The 22,254-nt window shown below is 38.5% G+C and overlaps 1 protein-coding gene across 1 annotated transcript; it reads right to left on the bottom strand.

Moving 5' to 3' along the window:
- Positions 1 to 12,217, bottom strand: LOC140578320 (calpain-1 catalytic subunit-like). The gene is made up of 22 exons (XM_072698826.1): positions 12,091 to 12,217; positions 11,537 to 11,788; positions 10,736 to 10,805; positions 10,215 to 10,333; positions 9,981 to 10,114; positions 9,658 to 9,832; positions 9,414 to 9,488; positions 8,067 to 8,152; positions 7,651 to 7,725; positions 7,276 to 7,433; positions 6,558 to 6,721; positions 6,293 to 6,304; positions 5,966 to 6,174; positions 5,385 to 5,421; positions 4,605 to 4,667; positions 4,423 to 4,480; positions 3,932 to 3,990; positions 3,616 to 3,684; positions 3,439 to 3,517; positions 2,614 to 2,730; positions 753 to 805; positions 1 to 645 (listed from the first exon to the last, which is right to left on the bottom strand). Exons 2-22 carry the CDS (start codon positions 11,771 to 11,773, stop codon positions 619 to 621), a joined length of 2,076 nt encoding a protein of 691 aa, XP_072554927.1. The 5' UTR covers positions 11,774 to 11,788; positions 12,091 to 12,217; the 3' UTR covers positions 1 to 618.
- Positions 12,218 to 22,254: the final 10,037 nt, after the last annotated feature.

Below are 22,254 nucleotides of genomic sequence, written 5' to 3'. Positions count from 1 at the left end.
GATTGTTGATTGTTGTGAAGTTTATTTAAAAAATCATCCAAACATTGAACAGACTATCAAAGTACACAGAATCTGAAAAACACATTAAGATGTAAAAAAGTAATTATGTCTTGACATCCCAGACCAGGACAGGCAATTTAAAAATAGATTATGTCATCTGTCATCAGTGGAAATAATATTAAGTTTATATATCAAAAAGTAATTTTATCTTGGCAAACCTGGCCAGGACAGACAGTTTAGAGATGGATGATATCATCTGTCTTCTCACAAATAACATCCCATTAAACTGAAACATTACATTTATACAAATTAATACAATAGCACAATAATTAGTCACGATAACAATAATAAAAACATGAGTTTTTAATTGAAGAGTAAATTTCCAAAATTCAATATCAATTTTTGTAGTTTTTGAATTGAGATCACTAATGACCTAAAGTCAGGCTTCCTTATCAATATTGAGAACCAAAACTCACTAACTCACTAATCCAACTTCAAGAAGAAAACAGAACTTTCATTACATTTCCTCCAATATATATCCTGTGGACTGAATGAGTTTTGGAAATTTGCTCTTCACTTAGACCTTAATTCCACACTGTCTGCCTTATAAAATACTGCTCAGGAGTAGATGTTGAGATACAGCCACTGAAAATAGAGAAAAAAATTGGTTATAGTTTAGCAGAAATTTCCATTAACCTACCCATCTTTGTAACCAATACTGCCAACTACTAAGCCCCCCAAAATACCATTACCTCTTTTTCTTTGAGGTACATGCCTTTCCCATCTGACAGGTTCTTGAATATTTCTGTGAGAAAATGATTCCACATATTATGTCATATTCACCAAAATTACACGCATAAATGCAAGTACTAGTATCTACTAAGCATTAGTAGTTCTGTGCATTCATTTTTGTGCCATAAAATGGCAGTTTCTAAAACTCCATTTATTTGACACTTGCCATCCTATAATGTCTAGTGGATAAAAATCGATTTATACCACCATGTGGTCAAACTCTCGAATCAGAAGGGTGTTGAGTAATTTTCTGTATCCATGTACACAGGGCCAGCTAGGTAAACCACAGTAGTAAATTAATGCACGATTACGATCTTTGATTCTAACTAATGTTATTTAACAAAAATGAAAAACCAAGAAAATGGTTAAGGTCTCATAGACAACACTTCTGGTGACCAGGACCTGTGATCAGTGATTAATTATCAAAATTATTTACTGATGTAATGCACTTGTAGTCCAGTCATACTTTACAGTTCTGTTTAACCTGCCTAAACAAGATGGTACGCTAGTCTGGTTTTAATAATTGGTAAATTTTACCCATGATGGAGCTGAATACGTGGAGGTACAGAAAGGTAAATTAATAAGACAATAGCTCAGTATTTATATTTACATTTCTTTGGCTACACAGCAGTGTGTTTAAAAACTTACAATGCATGGCTTGGAGTCCATTATCCTTTACATATTTAACCTCCAAAACTGGTCATAACTTAACCGCTGTAACCATTGTGCCCTTGTGATAGTGATTAATGGAAAAACAGAAAAAACTTTATCAATCACTAGAGGGAGATTCGGGCTTTACGGCAAGAAACAGAAAGACAATGGGACAAAAAATAGTCAGTGACATATTTAAATAATAAACATTAGAAATTAGGTCTTTGTACCAGAAATAAATACAATTATGCAAAAAGGCTGTAATGTGCCAACAGGATTTATCAGACTCGGGAGAATTCCTGGTGGGTTGCTTAGCTGCTGTACCGGTCAGAAGCAAAACAATTTGTCTAGTCTAAGATTGGGCTACTCGGAAACAAAACACTTTTGTGTTGAAGATTTTACAACAACGCTTCAAAATGTCATCCAGCAAGTCCCCACCCCCCACATACACACACACACACACAATAGACCACAATTGCAGGGTTGCCAACTCTCACGCATCTTCCGTGGCACTCAGGCTTTCAGACTCTCACGCAAGAAATCTTACAGCAAAACTGTATTATTCCATTACAAACCTAAAATTAGCTGCATCAACAGCATTGGGGTAGTTTGCAAACGTTACAGACTAATAACAAGGTGATAAAATTGTTACATACATGTAAATGCGTGTGCATGTGTGTGACTTGTCTCGAATTGAAAATCTCACTCCAGTAAGCTGACTAAAGTCGGCAACCCTGCATTGCTTTGCATAGAGAAACGCGCAAATACGTGGCACGCGTGTCAGTTTGATTGTTTGTCATTTTGAACTAAGTGACCACAGTACTTGGTTGCGAAAGTGCCACAACTAAACACTTGATATTGCTAATCACTGGAAGTTTCTCAAATGATGGATGTTAGACAGAGACCAGACGGGGCTGAGAAAGTCAGACTGCTTGAACAGTTCAATATGCTACCTATTATTTCTTCTCTTCTTGAAATGTCAGTGATAAAATTATCAGGATAAGACTTGAACTGTGTCATCCTTTATCGAAGTTCCCCCAGAGCAATGATAAAATGTGCTGATCTTGGCCATAAAATTTCCTGGCTGGGGCCTAGTATTTATATTAAAGAAGTAACAAGAGTAAATAATGGGGGGAAATGCATATGTAGCAGTTCTGAGGAGGAACTCACTGTTCAAGCTGTCCAGACGCAGCATGAGGAAGATGAAGCTCTCCATAGTGATTTCCCTGGAAGAGCTGCCATGGCGCAAGGCCACCAGGTTCAGCAGGTCATCGCTCACGGTGACGCCTGGCAAAGCAAGGCAGAAATGCTAGTGTAAAAAGCACAGGGTGTTGACACAAGCAAACTACAAACAAATGGCTTTCATGGGCAGAGTTTGGGGGGGCCAATCGCCTGAATCAAAATTGCAATTAATTGGCAATTTGGACACCTATGCCTGTCTGGAAAAAGACGACCCCTCCTGCATTGGCTAAATTGCGATGTAAGTGTTTTACCTGTATAGCTAACAAATTGAATGGATTTAGCAGTTGTCTGTTTTGGTTAGTTGTTTGAATGCAATAGTTTACCATCAAAGGTCAGTAAATCGAGGGTGTAGTGAGGTTATAATTGTGCTCTGTGCTGGCACTTTGCGTCTTTGCATTAGAGGTTTGTTGGTACCCTATAGGTAGACAAAATAATAGCTTATGTATGCATCAGATGCGTGCGTTAAATCATAAGGTAAACAAGATGCAAACATCAAACTCCGCCTACGATGGCCTTCAAGTCAGAAAGTAATTGGAATTATAGGAGGTTCTCTAGCAGTTTCAGGTCACACTATATGAAGTGGTTGGGCTTGTGCCCAGGGCCTGTGGCTGTCTCTGCACTCTGACCCCAGCCTGTACTCATATAAAGGCAAATAAAGTACCATGTCTTTAAAAAAAAATTTAAAAACAAGAAACATAAGCATATTTCCTGAAAATTAAACACAGCCTCAATTCGATTAGATGTCGGAGGCACCTGCGGCTTGAATTGCACTCCGCAGTTCTTGCAAGGACAACTTTCCAGTACGAGAAACATCCTTCCTGATGAAAACGTCCTGTGAAGCATTAAAAATATTTATAAATAGCAGCCGTGCATGCAAAATGCAAGGTTGGTGTTTGTGTGAGATATGTGGCTCTATGGAGGATTATATACCCTGTAAGCCTGAACACGTTTCCACAAACGTGAGAACTCTGCGTTTTTCAGTGTTCCAGTGACTGAAAGCTGTGGACGAACCAGTTAAGGGAATATTCCCAACAAGCTTGGCATAGTGGTTTGAAAGCCAGGAAAAAATCTGCAGGCCCACACTTAAAAATATTATTTAATGAGTGCACGGGTTAATTCTTACAGTATGAAAAAATCAGTATAATAATTAGAATTCAGTTATAAATAAGTAGCTAGCTAAAAAGCAAAGAATAGGAAGAGAGATTAGAAGCTATGGATGTTTTCATACTACAGAGATAAAGGATACATCCATCATCGCTACAATACTTCTGCACATTTCCAAACCAAAGCCACCTGATGACATGTCTGGAAAAAATAAAGCATTGTATCATGATTACTTTAACAACGTATCTTCGCTGCCATAGTATGTTTCTTAAAGTACAATACAGCATAACCCCACAGGGTACGCTACACCCAGATCAGAGACACAATTACTATTATACAAAAATATATTACTATACAAAAAGCTTCACTTGATATTTTTCTGATTTACTCTGGTTCTGAAGCCCCTTTTCTAGGGGAAAATGTCACAATGATAAATTCATGGTTGTTCACTTGTGGTCCTGCAGACCCAAGTCTTCGATCATTCAAAACATAATTAAGAGCCTAGACAGGGTCCTAACAGACAAAAAAAGCCATGGTTTGAGTAACTGGCTGAAAGTAAATCCTACTGTACTTAGCTCTCTGGAGCTGTACTTTAATAGCCCTGCCATTTGCCGTAATAGATTAAGATCGTACCTGTGACCACATTCTCATTCAGAAGTTTCTGTAGTTGTTCCGCATCAACTTCCTTGAGCTTGTTCAATCAAAGAACAAAAAGCAAAGTTTGATTTTTATATATAAGCTATATTTATTTACATTGTATGTTTGAATACCTTTCACACAATCTAATTGCATGCTTGTGGACTTAAATAAAGTACCTTATCAGAGTATTGAGCAAACACTGATTCGTGCTCAGTTGGGGCATAGCTGGAATAGATTTTCTGAAAAAAATTAGAAATCTTAAGTTTCAGTTATACGGCAGGTAGAATTTATACAGAACTGTCAGGAAACACTAGGTACTATAAATCAGTGGGTTGACTGGGATTCACTGATTTCGTAATTCCATGTCAATCAATCATCAAGGATCTGTGTCCACAAATTTCTCAGTTAATGAAAACCAGCTGGCCTTTATTAATGTGGCATTTCTCTTAATAAACCTCCTTCTACTGCTTTGAACTCTGCTGTTCATCTACACCTTCTGTCCAACTCATGCAATAGATCTCAAGTTCCTGGAAATTATTAAGTTAAAAAGCAAGGCAGTGAACCACTCTCCCTCTGGCCGACTGAATCTCCCTTTGTGAATCTGGTTAGCCTGCATGTTGTTCTATAAAGACATGCTCAGGTGTATCAGCCAGCCTACATATAAAACTGGAGAAGTTCCATTTGCCCCTAGAACTTTTGGCCCAAGTGAATTAGCGCCTGACAACCTGGCAGTTTGCCCTTGGACAGTAATCTGGGATTTGGCATAGTCACCACCAAACTGGTCTAGCCACATTAAAGCCACATGACATGGCAAGCAGTAGGCAGGTAAGCCTCATGCCCCAGGCTCAGCGGGAGCATGTTTGACAGTGGATTAACTGATGCAGCGCAGCATAAATCTGACACATTTCTACTGTGTAGCCAGAACTCCCATAAAAAGACGGAGCGCTGAGCTGTACCTTGTTGATGGTCATGTTGTTCTCAGCTGAGCTGTCACTAAAAAAAAAAAAAAATCTTTGAAACATTCTGGATACCATTAGAGCAATTGTTATTTATTTGCAAAAAACCCTGATTAACGCATTTTTCACAGCCATAAACTGATTCTGTTTTTGACAAGCGGCAACAGAGGTTTTCTTTGTCTCAAGGATGATAAATGTCTCACTGTTATCAATATCCAATTAAGCGAGCTTGATACGAGTTAAGGCAATCTTTGTAAAACAATAATATCTCTATGTGTGCTATCTATTATGCAGTATCAATTATAAAATAAGCGCAATATATTCTTTGTAAATGAAACAAATCCAAAGTCCATGGAGAATTTAATCTTTCATGTTTAGTCATACTTTCAATGAAGTCCAACTGACACAGTATTTTTATTATAGTATTTTAGTATATTTATTATTTGCTTAATCACAAAGTGCAGCCCAGTAGTTGTCATGATATACTGTACACCTTCATTATGGTGTAGACCTAAACCAAATTATTACCGTTTCTTAATGGATGCAATTTAAATGCAAATGAGTCACAAAAGGAAACTCACCCAACAGAGGTCTGCATCTTTGAGAAAATCATCAAGAGGAAGGAAGCAGTTTCTTCTGGGTTGTACGTCGAGGGCACAATAACATACTCCCCGGGAGGTAAATAGAAGACTTGGGTAGTTTCTCGAACATTCATGAAAGGTTTCGTTACTGATATTGGGCTGCTGCTGTTGAAGAATGATGCTGAAAATTTCCCTTTGGCGTCCCGCAACTGGAAGGTAAATAAAAATGTATAGTATGTATAACATACAAACATAAGTTAGGTGACACATGTACTTGTAGTATAAACATGGAAACATTTTGCCAACATGACAAAAAAGCTTACTTACCTCTGGTGGTACCTGTACAATAAACAGATATTACAATGGTGTCAGTGTAAAATTAGAGCATCAGCACAATAATGAAAGCACATAATGATTTTCTTTAATTTTACATCCTTCAAAAATAAATTGCCATAATACAAGCTATGACGAACTACATCATAGTACCTGAAGCACAAATTACTTTGGTATAAAAGTTAAGCACATTTTTGTCTGCTAATAATTCATGGCGCTAGGAGTAAAATTAAACTTTGCAAGGAAGAAAATTACTAACCGCAAACAAAGTGAAACCAATATAATGATTGGGTGAAAGGGACCGACTCCCATTGTCTGGTTTCTGCAGGAGAGATACCACCATGTTGGTGGAGCCAGGATGATCACTGCCCTTGGTTCCAGATGTCACTCTGACTTGATACTGCGGATTCATCCAGAATGTCTCTGTACAGCATTTGAAGATAATATTTTAGGAAATGCCCAGAAACAACTAGATCAAATGTGTATGTCCTTTAGAGCTGGCCAATTAATTGAATTTACATTACAATTTTGGCTTCCAACTATTCTCAAACAAAATAATTTAGATAAAATGATTATTGTGTCATTTCATTCCCAATGATGTTCCTGTTTTGTCTTATTGTTTTGCTATAAATCCAACGCCCCCCCCCCTTTCTAAGCCCCTTTTATTTGTTTCTCAGTTTAATTATATTTTTGAGTTGAATGAAATCCATTTTTTCAATAAATGCACTATATTTCCAATGTCAATAAGTAATCATATTAAATAATCGCGATCTGAATATTAACCAAATTAATTGTGATTATGATTTTCACCATAATTGAGAAACCTTCATATCCTTGCTATTATTATGAGACTAAATAAATCAATTGTCATGCAATGTTCATTTTCCTGGCATAATCTCAATGTAAACATCAGTGGTTGTTTTGGTTTTTCGAGAAGGCAAGTAAGTTGAGTTGAGCAATGTGTTCATATCAGATACCTCTAAACTTTATGCATCCACCTGCTGTCATCCCAGCAACCCATTTGCCCGAGTGACAGGAGGAACCCCACTGACTGGGAGAATCGTCAAGAAACTCCGGAGTGCGACAGCAAATATCCACCTCTTCAAAGTTCATTGTAAAATCCTTCATAGACATCCTGGAAAACGTACAACCATCTCATTCATCTGTTCAGGTAACAGGTAACAAAATAATTCATTGTTAATTGAGTTTCTCCTTTTTTAAAATTTAGATTATAACTTTTAATGAAAAAGTGATTGTTGACACATGTATGTAGAGGCATATTACACAATTAGATTTTTAGATCAGTGTCATTTTCTTTTAGATCAGTGCCATTTTCTTTCAGAAAGTCTTACCAGAATTCTCCATCCTTACAGATCTGCAAGCAGCTCATCTTATTTTCTACAGTAACTGTATTCCACGATGAAGATCTGATTTACAAAATACAGAATGCACTTTTTGCTACAACTATAAGGATCTATTATTTGCATCATTTTTGTGCAATTATGAATTAAAAAAATAAGCGTTGCATCATTTTTGTGCAATTATGAATTTAAATAATCAAAGAAACTAATAATATTAGATAATTAGATATTGACATTAATAATCCTATGACAGCATGGTGCTCATCGTCCAAGCTAAAATTAAATACATACCACTGTATGCCTAGTTTATCTATATCCACATACCACAATAATTATTATTATATAATATTATATGTCATAGTTCTATCTTATTTTATATTTATATATACACATATACACATACTCACTCGTCACTCCAGTCTCCATTCCATTCTCCTCTACCCCATGGATTCCAGATTCGAACCAGATTCACAGGTCTCCCATGGCTCATGACCTGCATTTGTTAGACATGTGATATATCCACCCATTTGTACAAGAAGAGTGCACACGCAAACACACAGACAATGAGGAGGAAGTGCACACATAACGAGCCGGGCCAGTAACTACGTGAGGCTATAATGCTACCAACTAAGCCACCACATCTTTGTGTGTATAGTCCTGCTATAAAGCGACTAACGCTTTCCCGGAAAAACCTCATGTTCACTAAAATCACAATATCCAATGGGAAACACAGGGTTAGAGGAATGCGATTCTAAAACTTAGTAACTTACAGTACGCCAAACGAAGTTAACATGAGTACAGTCTAGAAGACCGAAGCAAATGTAAGTGAATTATAAAACGTTGATGTTTTCATATTATAAGTTGCCAGATGTTTTTAGATTTTTAGAATCTAAAACTTTGACGTGTGCAATGCGTGGATGTACAAAAAAGCTCGACTCTTTCACATTTCAGACATTCTACCTTTCAGAGAAGTTACGGGAGTCTCCCGCATGCTGATAGCGACTCCCTCACGGACATTGTGTTTAACAGAGCGCGCGCGAGAGTGCAATCGACCAACCAGGCTCCATGGAAACGGTATAATTCTGCTACTGTAAAATCTCTTTAAATGCAGTAAGTCCCTTAAGGTTTTTCCTTAACTAAGGAAACATTTTAAGGAATTCTGTGCAACACCCTTAAATAAATCCGTCAGCTAAGGAGAAATGAAACGTCAGGTGTCATAGTTAAGTTGTCCAATATGCTACCGGCCCCAGAGCTAATCTGGAATGTTTGGAGAAGGAGGGCTGGTGTCACGGAGCAGCTGTCAGCTGTCAGGGTTCCGGGAGATTCCGAGAAAAGATCTAGAACCAATTCGTTAACAAATCGTATCCATTTCGATAGCTGGTCTTGCGTGCGAGTAGTTTCTCGCTAAGGCCATATCGCGTCGTATTTCGCGTAGTGCTTTTTTGTCCGAAAGAAAGTCGCAGAAATACAAATGCGATTCCGCGTTGTGTACGACTTGGGTACTAATACAGTAATATACTATTACTTATGTATTGATTAATCACAAAGTAAGTCTTAGTTACCGGTCTGATGTTAATTCATCATTAATAAACCGTGATGCATCATTAATCTCAAGTAGTCACTATATTTGTTCATGATTTGTTCATTATTTGTACTAAGTATCTGTGTGCCACATCAAGTAAAGTGTTACCAATAAATCATTAATATCTATTTATAAGTTGTTCATTTTTCCTGCATTTTTAATACCAACATACCTTCACAACTCCAGTGATAGCATAGGCATGACCCTGCACTATCCCATTGGGTAATTCCACATTTTCAGGAGTTGCCTGAAATCAATAACATGATTTTATACAATGTATCAAAATAAAATGAGCATGCTTTTCCAAACCGGAGGAGAGCATTTCACCTTTGAATTCTAAACATGGCAGGTTGGGTGTGATCCTGCATTTATAACAGAGACAAATAAGAAAAAAATAGCTGCACTTGAACACTCACCCCTTGAGCAGTCCCACACCCCATTAGGGACTTAAATTTCACAGCCCTGTTCATGAGATCCCAAAGATTTGGGGGTGCTTCCTTCAGATTATACATCACATGGATCCCTCCAGTGAAGTCCATCATGGCTTCTGACACATTCCCAGCTTTCAGGTCTGAGTATGACCCACACACTCTGAGACAAATACATGCAAATTGAAAGGTTAGCCAGTATTTAGCCAGTATTTAGCCAGTGCCAATTGTTTTTTCATTAGACTAAGGGTTGCTTTCTGTGATATAGAAACACCAGGCATTCGAGTGGTACGGAATCCAAGGTGACCTACTTGGCGTAGGCCTTTTCTAGCAAGGCAGCCCAGAACTCATTTTTAGTTGTTGGATGAACAAAGATTAAATTTCCATCAATTGTTGGCAGCTTATCGTCGATCACGACATCCACCCACGCTCCAAATCTCCAGAACTGAATAAAAATGTGAGTAATAATAGACATGATGGACATTGCTTTTAATAAGATCATCTTGCAGTAATATGTGCAAACAGTACGGCTTTAAGCCTGTTACCCTGAAGTGAAATATCCCAGCATAATCTCTCTGAAATCCTTGGTCATTCGGCACCACCTGTTGCAGCATCTGCGGTTGACATGTTAGCGCTCCGACAGACGCCAGAAACCAGCAGTCACCTGCAAACAAACAGAGGCCCAAAGGATGTTCGTTAGAAAATACATAAGCATTCAATCAAAGCGTTGTTTGTTATGCCAATCCTGTAGCTAGACATGAATATGGGGAGTACAGCAAGTTTCGTGGGGGGAGGTTTTCAAATTTATAAGCTTATTTTGCTTATATATCTGGTGGTTGGGAGGGAACAGATTCCTGGGAGGAGATACAAACCCCTAATTGATACATATATGCTCAGTGTGACCCTATACTGATAGAGTGCCAGGAAGAGGAATTAATTAGTGTATTGTTATTTATAGATAAGTAACTGTAGTCTATATTAATTCTAATTATTACTACTGGTGAAATACTAATTTCTACTGCGCTCATTCCACTGAATAATAATAATAATAGCAAAATCTTATTACCCAAACATCCTTGAGCGATGTCAAATCTTGAAACTCCATCCACAAATAAGCATGGAGATGCTACCATTTTCTGAAAGAATCAACGCTTTTTATCAGTAAGAATCTAAATAAAAATACAAATTGCTGTACAGTTAAGACAAACAGCTATAGCATTTGACAGTACATGATCTCTTTGATTAACATCATACTCACATCTTAAAATTTCTATTTTTATTAGAGCACCGGCTAGCATACAGTTGTGTTACTCAGAATACTTCCAGACATTGTACCCGTTAGAACATTGTGCTAAATTGGTTGTAGTTTATAAACAGGAAATTAAGTCAGATATTTGTTTAAGCAGAGAGATGATGTTGTGACTCAATGTTTATTTAGTTGTCTAAAATAAAACTGATTTAATAATTTCATGATTTCCATTTGGTACAATGTCAAACTGTGGTGGTGGGTAGCTAAAGCAATGAGGCAGTAAGATAATCAGTTTTACAATATTACAATAATGTTTTTTTTTTCCAAAGAAAAGAAATAACGTGATTTTAAATGACAATAACCTGCTAGCAATGAGTTATTCAAAGTTGTGGACATCTCTAAAACAGAGGAGGCACTAGGACCACCAGCTCTATGGACCATCCACCTCTGATGTCCACATTATTTTTCTTTGGAATTAAAAGCAAAATCACCAGTATTTTATTGTGTCCTCCTTACTATTATAGCTAATGAACTTCCAGTGTACCGTCTGGTCTGTTGCTACAGTTCTTACTCTTGAAACAGATGATATCAGACATTTCTAAGAAAGACTTTACTTACATGTGGTCTTTTCCATTCTACTTTTGCCATCATCTTGGATGACAACAGTTTAGGGCCAATGATTCTACTGTCTGGGGGAAATGTGCTGTCAATAAACCTCTGTCTGTTCTTCAGAAACTGGTCCCGTAGCCAGTAGAAGTCTTGGCCACGAAATTTCAAAGGGTCAGTCACAGTGCCCATCCCACGCTCCTGGTTCCGGTCCTTGATTATGTTCAAACACACACCGGGGGGAGGCATCTTTGCATACAAATTCTGTTGAAAATATTCAAAAATGGGTCACACTAACAATTCAAGTGCAATTTAGCTATAGACAATTTTCATTTAGTACATGTAAATGCACTAAATGTTAAATATTAAACTATCTATCTGAAACGATCACAGGCAAATACAAATTCTACTATTTTTCAAAATAAACATTTGATAAAACTATTTTCTAAACGCATATTAAATTAATTTCCTTTTATCAAGACCTGCAAAGGTGTATAATATTTTACTTTTTACAAAAAATATGGGAAATCACAAACAGAGGTTTTCCTATTGTTACATATACTTACATTTTGTACAAGTTTGGTTTTCTGATTTCAAAAAAATGGACCGCAGTTCGGATTCCTTCAAACCTTAAGGAAAAACAAAAGGAAAAGCTCCTCACTCCCGTGTCCTTGTCTGAAGCTCCACCTGAGCTTGAGGGAGTGTTTTATAGCACCTTTGACAAACAGACTTTAGCTTGCAGAACTTGCTCCGCCTCTCAGATGATGTATCAGGTTTTTTTTACGTCAGCCTTAGTGTTTATACTGTGCAATTGTGTCAAATCTCTAGTCTTACTCAATTACAGCTTTACAGTTTCAGCACAAGGATCTTACTGAAGTAATCAGTAATTGTTTCCTGTGCTACCTAAGACGGGAAGGTTAAAAATAGCTATGGCCTAGCCAATTGGTTTTAACTGTAAATTGCAAATTTGTATTTGTGTATTTATTTGTGCATATGGTAAAACCTATAGTTTAAGGTATGGTTCTTAGCTATTTATAAACTGTTCCTAATCATTTGCACGGGGTATGCGGGTATAGAAAATGGATTGATGATTAAATAAAAATATTCACTTAAAAACAAATTTAAGTAGATATCTTAAATATCTTAAAAGATATCTTTCCCCTGTCTCACAAAGAATAGTACTTGTAAATTACTTGTAACTAAAAACACATTAGTAAGCATACAAAGGAATTAGTTATACATTGGCCTTAAAGATCTGCACCTTTCCTATTAACTGTTACTAATCATTTGATAATATAAAGTGGCAAAAATAAATATGTAAACGCTTTGGAATTACTTAGTTTTCTGATTAGTCATAAAATGTCATCTGATCTTCATATAACTTACAATAATTAACAAACGTGATCAGTTTCATACATTAGCCAATTCCATACCGTATCTTGCCACTGTTTTAGTAAATAAGAAGATTCTCTTGACATTAAATTTAGAAATATATTACAAAGATACCTAGTATCTGTCTCTCAGAAAGTATTTACTAAAGAGCTTGTGAACGTTCAATTATGACGTCACGGCAGGACATAACGCAGGCGGGGAAACGGCAATGATACACTTACGGCTCCAAGACAAAAGGGTTTATTAAAGAAACTAAAACACACATTGGGAAAAATCACAAAACAGGCCACGAGGGGTCAAAAACAAACTGGGATAAATAAGAATAAAGTAAACAAAACACTAAGTAACAAACTAAGGACCTGGGCAAGACAGGCATGCTTAATAACACATTGTCTTTATGCATATTTCCAAGCTGTTTTGTAAATGCCAGTTGCAAAATGTAATTGTAGTACATTTCTAAATTTGTGAATAAATCCTTATATATATTAATGTTATCAAATGATTACTAACAGTTTATTAATAGTTAAGTGGCTGTTTTTAAAGTAAAGTGTTTAAATAGATAGATAGATAGATAGATAGATAGATAGGGAGGGAGGGAGGGAAATTTGAGTGTTACAACAGCAATAGAAAGGCAAAGTGACAGAAAATAGGCATAGTATACTTAACAAATTAGAAAATGAAAATAAAAGTGAGAAAAAATTAAAATCAGAAATTAAATCTCATGGACTCACCAGTCAATACCAATATCAAAACCAAATATCAGCTGAGCATCATTTATATGCTACAGCCTGAGTATTATTGCTGACCATGTTCATCCCTACTGCAGTTAACCCATGATCTAATCATTATGTCCAGTAGGACAATACACCATTTCACAATGCACAAGTCCTCTCAGAATGGTTCTGTATATGTCAACAATGCAATGAGTTCAGTGTACTGCAGTCGCCTCCACAGTCATTCAGTCACTCGATCGGAATACAATGGAGCCTTTAGGATACGGTGGAAAGGAAGATTCGCAGCGTGACTACATGTGCTGCTTGCAAATCTGCAGAGATGATGTGATGCAGTCATGTCAGAATCTCTGGTGTAAGCAATGTTTCCGGGACTTTCTTGGGCACGTGCCATGAAGAATTCAGACTGCCATGCTCAGGTGACCCGGAGTATTGGTGCTCCTAATAAAGTGACTGGTGAATGTTTATGTCCAAAATACATGGTTGTGAGATGGATGGATTGATACAGGTAAATAAAAAATGAAAAAAGGCAACACTACATAAGGGTGACAAGTAACCATCATAAGAATGACATGACACGTGTCATGCACATTAATGACACATAATTGATGTTTATGACTGTTGTCATAATGTGTCATTCAGTTCCAAAAACCGAATGACACATTATGACAACAGTGATGTTGTCAATTAAGGTGCTTGACAGGTGTCATGTCATTCTTATGACGATTACATATCACCCCTATGTAGACTGCTTCAAGTAACGTGTTACCGAAAAAAGCAATACATATTATCTCAGTTAAACTGAAAAGTTGAATCCAGCAGTGCTCACGGAAAGACGCTTGCTTAATTTAGTAAAAAATACTGCCAATATATATTCGGTTTATAACAAAAATCATGACTTCATTAATTTACAAAAACTATATATCACATTAGAAACAACCAGGAGTTTTAAAGTAAAACATTAATTTCAAGTATTAATAAACTGTAACCCAAATTAAGTTCTTGAAGAGCTGTTCTGATCTAAAAGGTTCATTGACAAGCATCATTTCGTACTGTTTAATTAGTAACGCCTTTGCAATAACATAAAACACCAAACATTTGTGTTTAGTTGTCGTGACCGCTATCCGGCGAGCATGCAGGAAGCGGGGAATGACAGGGCAGGCAGACCAGAATCCAAAAATAAAGGGTTTATTTAGACGAACGGGGCTAACAGCGACGAACATCAATGACAGATCTGGGGAATACTGACTTAGACGCAGACTAAATACACAGGACAAGTTGAACAAGTTAACAGGCAACAGGTGAATATATACAGTACGATCGGAATTAACACGAGGTAACGAGGGGGACGTGGCACACACGAGGATCGGACGAACACCGGGCGTGACATTAGTATCCCATTGAGAGCCAGTGATTACAATTGCAATTAATAGCAAAATGGCAAAAAAAAAAAAAAAAAAAAAAACAGAACTGAATGAGTCAGTCAAAAAAATAAGACACTTAGTAAAAATAAATATCTGTGTGGGAGATATGTGTAGATATGTTAGACATTGCTTGTCAATAGACTTCAGACAAGGTGAAGAGTTCACTATATTTTTATGTTAATTGTTTGTTGCTTTCTAAAATTATATACTAGTTAACAGGAAGTACATCACATAAACAAACAGTCAAGTGAACATTTTGTTACGATATTGGTTATTACAATGCGTCAAAAATAATTTCACAGTTATTCACTTCCCGTTCAATTAAGCAATGAGGACAGACAGGATTCCCATTTTTACCAAAGACTTAAAGCTTTCATGTTTGAATGACTCGTTTATGACATGTTGATGCTGAGCTATACACCCAAGGGTAAAAGGAATGATAATCTGCCCTGCAGTTTCAATTGAATAAGTGATTATTGCTCTGACAAATACTTATAGAAATTGTTTAACGGATTTTCTTCCTGACCACATGTATCTTTCATGGAGCAAGCATGAGGAACAAAGCTGTATTACTGTGGAAGAATAAGTATCATTGAGGTTTTGTTACTGGGGCTTCGAGGGGTAATAATAGATACTGATCCCTCGTTTTAACGTTATACACAAATCAGTTCGTTTTTATTTTGTAACTGGACGCTTCCCCATTTTTTAAAACTTGTTTTTCCCTCTTACTGTTCCCTAACACACCCAACACAGATCATCATGCCGTGCTCTTGCTAAACCACGTACAACACTCCTGAGAGGTATTTCACCAGAAGCTGGAAACTATGTATACAATTGTTTACACTGAAAATTATGATTTTCACACTTTTCCAAAAATAGCACCATTCTCGTATATGCACATCATAATATGGATATTGTTACTTACTACGTTTTATTAATTATTGCTATATATATATATATATATATATATATATATATATATATATATATAGCACTGAGCAACAGTGACTTCAAAGCACGTGATACTGATGGTGCATGAATCTGGTGATATTTTTTGACAGTTTATTGTCTTTTGTTTGCTCATTGTTTGACAAGGCAACAGTGCAGTGTAAAATCATATTAAAAACTAAGAAACATGCGCCTTTGGATTGTACAGTACAAAATATATAATACTGTCATAAATACTGTATAGTGTTCAGAGCTTTTTTGTTAAATGGACACAAGAAATGATAAGAAGATAAGCACAAAAGTGGTAGTAAAGGTGTGGGTGTGTTTGGGATTGAAGCAAATGGGTCTTCAGAGCTGCAGGAGAGGAAGTCATTGATTTAACCTCGGAAGATTAAAAACATCTAACAACACACCAGACAATATTGAATATTTATTGGTTGTGGAGCTTCTAATAAATGTATACCAGTGCAATTATGTGTTAGTGGTGAGCTTTCAACTTTCAACATTCAACTTTTTTCTCAAAAGTTTATTTCAGCTTTAATCTTAAACTTTTCGACTTTGATCTCAAAACTTTTGACTTTAATCATAAAATGTTTTATTTTTTGTCCTTTTAGGTGGCCCTAGTGCTCTTCCCTACACCTCAGACTGGTTCTGCAGGTTTTTGCTGGTTGCTATACTGACCTCTGTAAATGGTTTCCAAAATGCCAGGCAATGATGTTGCATAGTATTGTAACTAATAGACCCTACAATGGAAATCACTATTTCATGTTAGTCAAGGTTATCAAAATCCATCAGTCATCTATGTGTCTTTCTTAAAAGAGCTGAGAATGCAATATTACAGTACTGTTTCCTATAGGCACATTTTATTTCAGTATCTGTTGCAAACCTTCCAGGTCCTTGACTGGTATAGACCTGCCTTGGTTTTTGTTGCGTCACATCCATAGAAAACCTATGAATCAGTCTTGCTATTACACTCTCAGGGAATCCTGATACCATTTCCAGACAGATTATGTCCAGTAATGTGCAATAATCACCTGCTGCAGCAACAGGCCAAACTCCATAAGATATATTAAGTCCAGAATGGTATAGTAGAAAACCTTCAGGGAACCAAGTTCTTTGACAGTTATAACCAATAAAAAAGGAAAAGCAACACTGTGATTGCAGATTAGGAATTGTCATCTATAGAAAAGTGTAGTAATGTTTTTAAAGAAGATATTTCCTCTGTGTTTCCGACACCCTTATTATGAAATCTTCCCAAGAGGATGGGCCAAACTCCCATTAGTTAGAAATGACTGCAAAAACGTGCTGTGAAGTTGAAGATTTATTAGGCTGTGACTCTGCCTAACCTATCAGAAGCTTCTTAAGCTCAGAATGGAATCGTCTGGAGTTTTCTTAAAGACACAATACACTTAGTGTATATATACTCCTAAATTTGATGAAAGTGATAAAAAATAGACATCTCTCTCTCTCTCTCTTTATTCTGACATTTAACTAATTCAAAAGATATTTCAATATTTATTTATATAAAACAAAAAAGTTTACTCTAAATTGATGTTTAACAGTAAAAAAAAATGTTTTTATGTTTTTTCCCTAAAGTGTATGTAAATATTTGGTTTCAACTGTGAATATACCGCTGTGTATTGAAATTCCTCTTTTTTTGCATAGAAATATATTGAACAACATACAAAGCATAATATATAAAATAACATTTACCTGAGTTTTTTTCTGTGAAAGAAGCCCCTTATGTCCATTGTTGTGTACACCAGTACATAACTGAAACCGATTTAGAGTGCTTTATTTAGCCGTGGAGGGTAACAACTGAAAATATGAAATAAACACACATGTAACCTAAGACTCTCTAAAAAAACAGCATTGTTGTTCGGCTTTTCATTTCGCCATTTCTTGATTCACTCGAAGAGCAAGTAACGTAATATGGGTCAAGTGATCAGTTTGATATCAATCTTTTGTCAGCGTCATATTTACATTAGCTATTTGTACAGTACGAATGATTTGCTTTGGTACCTGGTCAAACTTAAGCTCTCCTCTGTCTGCCTGTCTGCACTTCTCCTACAGCAAAATCGCAGGCAGCAGCTTCTCCCCCCTCGCTCACATGCGTAAGTGCTGTGCTCAGTCGCCAAGTGCCTGAGCTCGGATCATACCAAAATTATGGGGAATTTACGACTGTGCGCTATGTGCTTCGAATATTGTGTGTAGTTTTTGTTTTATACAGTTGTCAGTCAGGCATCTAACTATGAAATAAATTACACTCCAAAAGACCCTGGGCTTCTGAAACAACAACCCGGGCTTAAGCCCAGTAAGCCACCCCCCCGCTCCGCCAATGCTGCCTTCATAACACTTCTATGACCATTATGGTCCGCTACCGCGTCAATACGAATAGTCGACACCAGGATCAATGTTAAGAGTGCAAGATGCGCTAGGGGGGTATTTACTAACATGTATGCAACACACGGTCATGTTCTGGACATGCGATTCTGTCGAGTTGAGCTACTTTGTCGAGGTAAGCTACCGTAGTGCTAATTGATAGCCCTAACCATATAGCTTACCTCGACAAAGTAGCTCAACTCGACAGAACACTGGTACAGTCAACGTTAGTTACATTAACTAGCAAGATAAGCTAAGTTCTCTATTTAAATCAGGCTTATTTGGTGAGATAAAATCGATCATGGTCATTTTCCAAGGAGATGAACTCCCTATGTTTCCATTCTCATTTTATCACGAATAAATTGTGCCTTTCTGAAATTAATTCGCCACTTTAATGTTTATTAGGCTAATGTTAACGCATAAGAAAGTCTAACGTTATGCTCTGAAAAAACATTACTATAAGTGAAACCTATAGGGGCAACGTAAAAAAAACTAGCTAGCAAATAATAAGCCCTATTATTTGAATTTTAGTGGTATTGATTCGGCATTCCACAATTTCATATTTATAGACATTTTTAGAAGCTTCATCTGATAACCCAGATACTGTTTTGTTAAATATAGATTAGATTTTATTCACAGACACACTATGAGGAAAAGGAAAGATGGAGACATCAGACACTTTTTTGGTGGTAAAAGAAGAACAAGTAGGAAATATTAGTGTTAAGAGCTACAGAACATTACACAAAAAGTTTAGGTGCAGTTTTGCAAACTGTTAATGTGTATGAAGGAAAGTGGTGGACAGCAGAAGGCAGGAGAGGCACAGGAGCAGGCAGCAGGGAGATGGCAGGATGAGGACAGTGTGCAGGACAGCGCGCAGGCAGCAGGAAGATGGCAGGATGAGGACAGTGTGCAGGACAGCGCGCAGGCAGCAGGGAGATGGCAGGATGAGGACAGTGTGCAGGCAGCAGGGAGATGGCAGGATGAGGACAGTGTGCAGGACAGCGCGCAGGCAGCAGGAAGATGGCAGGATGAGGACAGTGTGAAGGACAGTGAGCAGGCAGCAGGGAGATGGCAGGATGAGGACAGTGTGAAGGACAGTGAGCAGACAGCAGGAAGATGGCAGGATGAGGACAGTGTGCAGGACAGTGAGCAGGCAGCAGGAAGATGGCAGGATGAGGACAGTGTGCAGGACAGTGAGCAGGCAGCAGGGAGATGGCAGGATGAGGACAGTGTGCAGGACAGCGCGCAGGCAGCAGGAAGATGGCAGGATGAGGACAGTGTGAAGGACAGTGAGCAGGCAGCAGGGAGATGGCAGGATGAGGACAGTGTGAAGGACAGTGAGCAGACAGCAGGAAGATGGCAGGATGAGGACAGTGTGCAGGACAGTGAGCAGGCAGCAGGAAGATGGCAGGATGAGGACAGTGTGAAGGACAGTGAGCAGGCAGCAGGGAGATGGCAGGATGAGGACAGTGTGAAGGACAGTGAGCAGACAGCAGGAAGATGGCAGGATGAGGACAGTGTGCAGGACAGTGAGCAGGCAGCAGGAAGATGGCAGGATGAGGACAGTGTGAAGGACAGTGAGCAGACAGCAGGAAGATGGCAGGATGAGGACAGTGTGCAGGACAGTGAGCAGGCAGCAGGAAGATGGCAGGATGAGGACAGTGTGCAGGACAGTGAGCAGGCAGCAGGGAGATGGCAGGATGAGGACAGTGTGTAGGACAGTGAGCAGGCAGCAGGGAGATGGCAGGATGAGGACAGTGTGCAGGACAGTGAGCAGGCAGCAGGGAGATGGCAGGATGAGGACAGTGTGCAGGACAGTGAGCAGGCAGCAGGAAGATGGCAGGATGAGGACAGTGAGCAGGCAGCAGGGAGATGGCAGGATGAGGACAGTGTGCAGGCAGCAGGGAGATGGCAGGATGAGGACAGTGTGCAGGACAGTGAGCAGGCAGCAGGTAGATGGCAGGATGAGGACAGTGTGCAGGACAGTGAGCAGGCAGCAGGGAGATGGCAGGATGAGGACAGTGTGCAGGACAGTGAGCAGGCAGCAGGTAGATGGCAGGATGAGGACAGTGTGCAGGACAGTGAGCAGGCAGCAGGGAGATGGCAGGATGAGGACAGTGTGCAGGACAGTGAGCAGGCAGCAGGAAGATGGCAGGATGAGGACAGTGAGCAGGCAGCAGGGAGATGGCAGGATGAGGACAGTGTGCAGGACAGTGAGCAGGCAGCAGGAAGATGGCAGGATGAGGACAGTGTGCAGGACAGTGAGCAGGCAGCAGGAAGATGGCAGGATGAGGACAGTGTGCAGGACAGTGTGCAGGCAGCAGGGAGATGGCAGGATCAGGACAGTGTGCAGGACAGTGAGCAGGCAGCAGGAAGATGGCAGGATGAGGACAGTGTGCAGGACCAAGAGGTGAGTTAGAAATTAGGCTGTACTTTAAGATCTACTGTATCATCAAGACAGATATTAGCCTAATAGGCAAATATTTATTTCTGAAGGCTGTTGGAGCTGGGGGGACTGAGAGGGCAGGAATAACACCAGACTGCTGGACCAGACCAGGCTGTTTGTAAATGTATAGGCTTATTACTTTTACTAGTATACTTCTCCTAGGATAATTCCTGGGAGTTATCAAAACCAAATTCTTTTGTATAGGGATAAGGATAATGAGATCTTCTGTATTGATTCTCATTGTGTCGCATGTCCAGACCATGACCGTGTGTTGCATACATGTTAATAAATACCCCCCCTAGCGCATCTTACACTCTTAACATTGATCCTGGTGGCGACTATTCGTATTGATACGGTAGCGGACCCTAATGGTCATAGAAGTGTTATGAAGGCAGTACCCCCCAATTATGGAGGGGTAATTCACACTCTGCTTGCAACCTTCACTCCACAAAGAATGCATCTACATTTAATTATCAGATACATGAAAGAACAAAATACCGGACACTCCTTAGAGTCCCTGGGGGTCAAGTACCTTACTAAAAGGGTGGAACTACTCCGCTGACCCCAGGATTTGAACTAATGACCCTCTGATCAGCAACCAAACCCACGGAGCCACACAACACCCTCAGGGCCCCTGCACTCAGACCTTTGCACCCACAAAATGTTTTTCCCTTCTACACAAGGCAGTGTACAAACATTTAATAATATATTCTTTGTATTCCTGTAAGGCCTCCAGTTTCCAGTCACCTGCGACTGAACCACAAGCAGCAGTAAAAATAAATGAGGTTATCAAAAGAACAGCAAACCAGAATAAATAACTATAACTACCTGAGTATTAACTGGAGTGTTTCTTTAGAAATCAGTTACACACTCTACTCCAACACACTGGGCACTGAACAATAACCTCCTGAGGTCCAGCAATTCATCTTTGTCCCCTGTAGAGGACATTATGTTTTTGCTCATATCTCATACTGTACATGCCACTCTGTAAATTCCTGTTGTTTCTTAAAGAGGACAGTTAGAGCTTTAATATGAAGTTACATGTCTGCAGATGTGACCTTGATAACCTCCTCTTCCTTTCAAATCAAAATTTTTAAATCAATATGATTTATTTCTCCCCTGGATCTCAAGAGGCTACACGAATAAGAGCCAAGATTGTTGCACTTGTAAAATCTAAGCATGTTATTTGTTTAACCAGCATGAATAGAGGCAATCAATTACTTGTATATACACACTGTATATCAGTCAGGGGGAAGTGCATGCATCTTCCATAAGCGTTTATACAATCACAGAGCGCCTGCCGTTGATTCATGAGGTTAGAACATCGGGCACTGGATGTCCCCCACATGCAGGCAAACAAATAAACAGAAGTGATAAATATATCCACCCGCTTAAACACCTCCTCTA

The sequence above is a fragment of the Paramormyrops kingsleyae genome, chromosome 14, assembly GCF_048594095.1.
Source record: "Paramormyrops kingsleyae isolate MSU_618 chromosome 14, PKINGS_0.4, whole genome shotgun sequence".
NCBI classification, from domain to species: Eukaryota; Metazoa; Chordata; class Actinopteri; order Osteoglossiformes; family Mormyridae; genus Paramormyrops; species Paramormyrops kingsleyae.
Note: the sequence above shows the minus strand (reverse complement) of the source record. Positions and strands in the feature narration are given on the sequence as shown.

Coding starts and splice junctions, on each gene's coding strand:
- LOC140578320 (XM_072698826.1), bottom strand. CDS start 11,773: ATGCCTCCCCCCGGTGTGTGTTTGAACATAATCAAGGACCGGAACCAG. Junction 10,334..10,735: donor CATCGCTCAAGGATGTTTGG/GTAATAAGATTT, acceptor GTTTGTTTGCAG/GTGACTGCTGGTTTCTGGCG. Junction 10,115..10,214: donor CTGGGATATTTCACTTCAGG/GTAACAGGCTTA, acceptor ATTTTTATTCAG/TTCTGGAGATTTGGAGCGTG.